The sequence below is a fragment of the Pundamilia nyererei genome, unplaced genomic scaffold, assembly GCF_000239375.1.
Source record: "Pundamilia nyererei isolate P.nyererei 1_Seehausen unplaced genomic scaffold, PunNye1.0 scaffold00001, whole genome shotgun sequence".
Classification (NCBI taxonomy): Eukaryota; Metazoa; Chordata; class Actinopteri; order Cichliformes; family Cichlidae; genus Pundamilia; species Pundamilia nyererei.
Genome location: NW_005187402.1, coordinates 12614645 through 12616905, shown reverse-complemented (window position 1 = coordinate 12616905; position 2261 = coordinate 12614645). Strand labels below are relative to the sequence as shown.

Sequence of the window (2261 nt, the reverse complement as noted above, 5' to 3'; positions counted from 1 at the left end):
TATAATAGGAGCATTATCATTAACATCAATAACATCAAATATAACTTTACTTGTCCCAGTTAGTCCACCGTGATCTTTTGCCTCTACCCTCAACTCGTATTTTTTGTCTTTCTCGTAGTCAATCTGACCAGACACGTAAATTATTCCGGTGTTTTCATTAATTCTAAAAATGTCCGCTGCACTTTCTTTCATTTCGGATAAACTGTATGTAATGTGTCCATATGATCCACTGTCTGCGTCTGTTGCATTTACTGTAATGATACTAGTCCCTGTTTTTGTGTTTTCCAACACAGATGCTTTGTACACTGATTGATTAAAAACTGGAATATTGTCGTTGGCGTCTAACACAGTCACATCTATATTTACTGTACCAGATCTCTGCGGTGTTCCTCCATCAACTGCGATTAATTTCAAAGAGAAATGCGGGTGTCGCTCTCTGTCTAAAGGTTTCTGGAGCACCATTTCAACATATTTTCTTCCATCTGGATTTGAATGTTGTTTCAATATAAAATTGTCGTTTGGGGACAGAATATAATTTTGCAGAGCGTTTTGGCCCACATCTAGATCCTGCGCGCTCTGCAGAGGAAAACGTACTCCAACTGCAGCTGATTCGCTTATTTCAAAACTGATGGGTTTATCTTTGTTTGGGAAGACAGGTGCGTGATCATTTATGTCCAAAACCTCGACAGTTATTCTGTGTAGTTCCATCGGGTTTTCCAAAATCATCTCAAAGCTGAAACTACACGGCGTTACGTCCCCACAAAGCTGCTCTCGGTCTATTCTCTCATTCACGACCAGAATCCCTTTGTCTTTCTGCAGCTCGGTGTAGTGAACATTTTCTCCGGTCACGATACGGGCCTGCCCTGAGCTGAGCCTTTTCAGATCCAAGCCAAGATCCTGCGCCACATTACCAATAACAGAGCTTTTCTTCATCTCCTCAGGTATAGAATACCGAATCTGACCACCTACCATGTTAACCGCAAGAAGCAGCAACAGAAGCGATCCTATGCGACGTCGTACTCCACAAAATGATTCCCACCCTGGTGATATGTAATGTAGACGTCTTACAGGCGCCATTACTCAGACAAAAAAGATACAAAGAAAGAAAAAATCGTCTCTTTAGGCAGTAACAAAAATACCCTAGTATACCAGTAGCTGGTTGGCTTATAAAATTGTTCTCAAGCGTTAAGCGGAAATCTGTGAGACTTCGTTCACATGAACCCTCGACAAAACACAGATAGCAGTCCTCACCGTGTGGTTTCTGAGAGGATGGACTGAATGACAACATAACAGAGAAAATATTTCAGCGGCCAACAGCGTCCCTTAGAGTCTAAAAGGTAGAAATCACACGAGACTTGAATCTTTGTGACAACGATCTAAGCCGTGGGGATCAATATGAAATTACTTTCATTAATAAAATAAATTTTCACTGAAGAGTGTATACAACTAATAGTGAGTGGAAAAGTTAAATTGAGAACGATGTACCACAAACAAGAGAAGTTTTAATTACATTATCTACCAGCTGAACAACAGTGCCGAGAACCAGGGGAACAAAATCACTAGAATAGAACTGCTACTCTCAGAAAAGAAATATAGATACAACAGTCGAAAGATCATGATAGCCAGAAACTAAAATAATTCCCTGGCTTCAAATTCTTAGAAAGAGTAAAAACAATATCAGCATAATTAAACAGGTTAAGCAAGTAGAGATGAGTAACAGAAAACATTTTTTTTGTTTCTTCGCAGGCTTCGTGAAAAATAACGTTGCTCTTCAGAAATACGTAGCTGACTTACTTCTGCTTCTTTTTAGTATTTTAATTTGACAATGTCGTCTTTATCGTCTTATGGGGATGCAATAAGCAAGCACAAAACATTGCACAAACACTGGGAGTATGATCATTAATCTTTTCTCCAGCACAGCTTCAGTATATGAAATACTGGAAACTATTAGGGACTTTTAGGGAGAACTTTCTTTTAAAAATTAACTATGTAAGACCTTTTAAAAAAGCTTTTCAGGCCTACCTATATGCAGGTATATAGTTAGGCCTAAAAACTGAGACGCTGTCCTTGGTGCTGAGAAATGTGTAATGCTGCCAAGCTTTTCATCAGAGCAATCAAACAAAGTAGGAGTATAAATACAGAAATATTCTTTGACTGACCTCTATCGGAGAGTCTGGTTCATCCAGGATGCTCTTTTCACTCTGTATCCGCTGCATCGTTCCTGTAGAACTGGGGTCCATTATCAGCACGTTCTGACTACC

The 2261-nt window shown here is 39.5% G+C and overlaps 2 protein-coding genes across 2 annotated transcripts in view; both read right to left on the bottom strand.

Moving 5' to 3' along the window:
- Window positions 1-24: 24 nt before the first annotated feature.
- Window positions 25-1231, bottom strand: LOC106456202 (protocadherin beta-1-like; the record flags this gene model as incomplete). The annotated part of the gene is made up of 1 exon (XM_013910639.1): window positions 25-1231. A coding segment is annotated over exon 1 (1053 nt), but the record flags the coding sequence as incomplete, so codon positions are not given.
- A 72-nt stretch (window positions 1232-1303) lies between these two features.
- The window catches only part of LOC102208358 (protocadherin gamma-A3-like), a 4730-nt gene continuing 3772 nt past the window's right edge, over window positions 1304-2261 (bottom strand). Inside the window, exons 2-3 of the mRNA XM_005719995.1 lie at window positions 2160-2261; window positions 1304-1330 (exon numbers count right to left, since the gene is read on the bottom strand). Coding sequence (XP_005720052.1) covers window positions 1304-1330; window positions 2160-2261 — 129 coding nt within the window. The remainder of the gene's footprint in view (window positions 1331-2159) is intronic.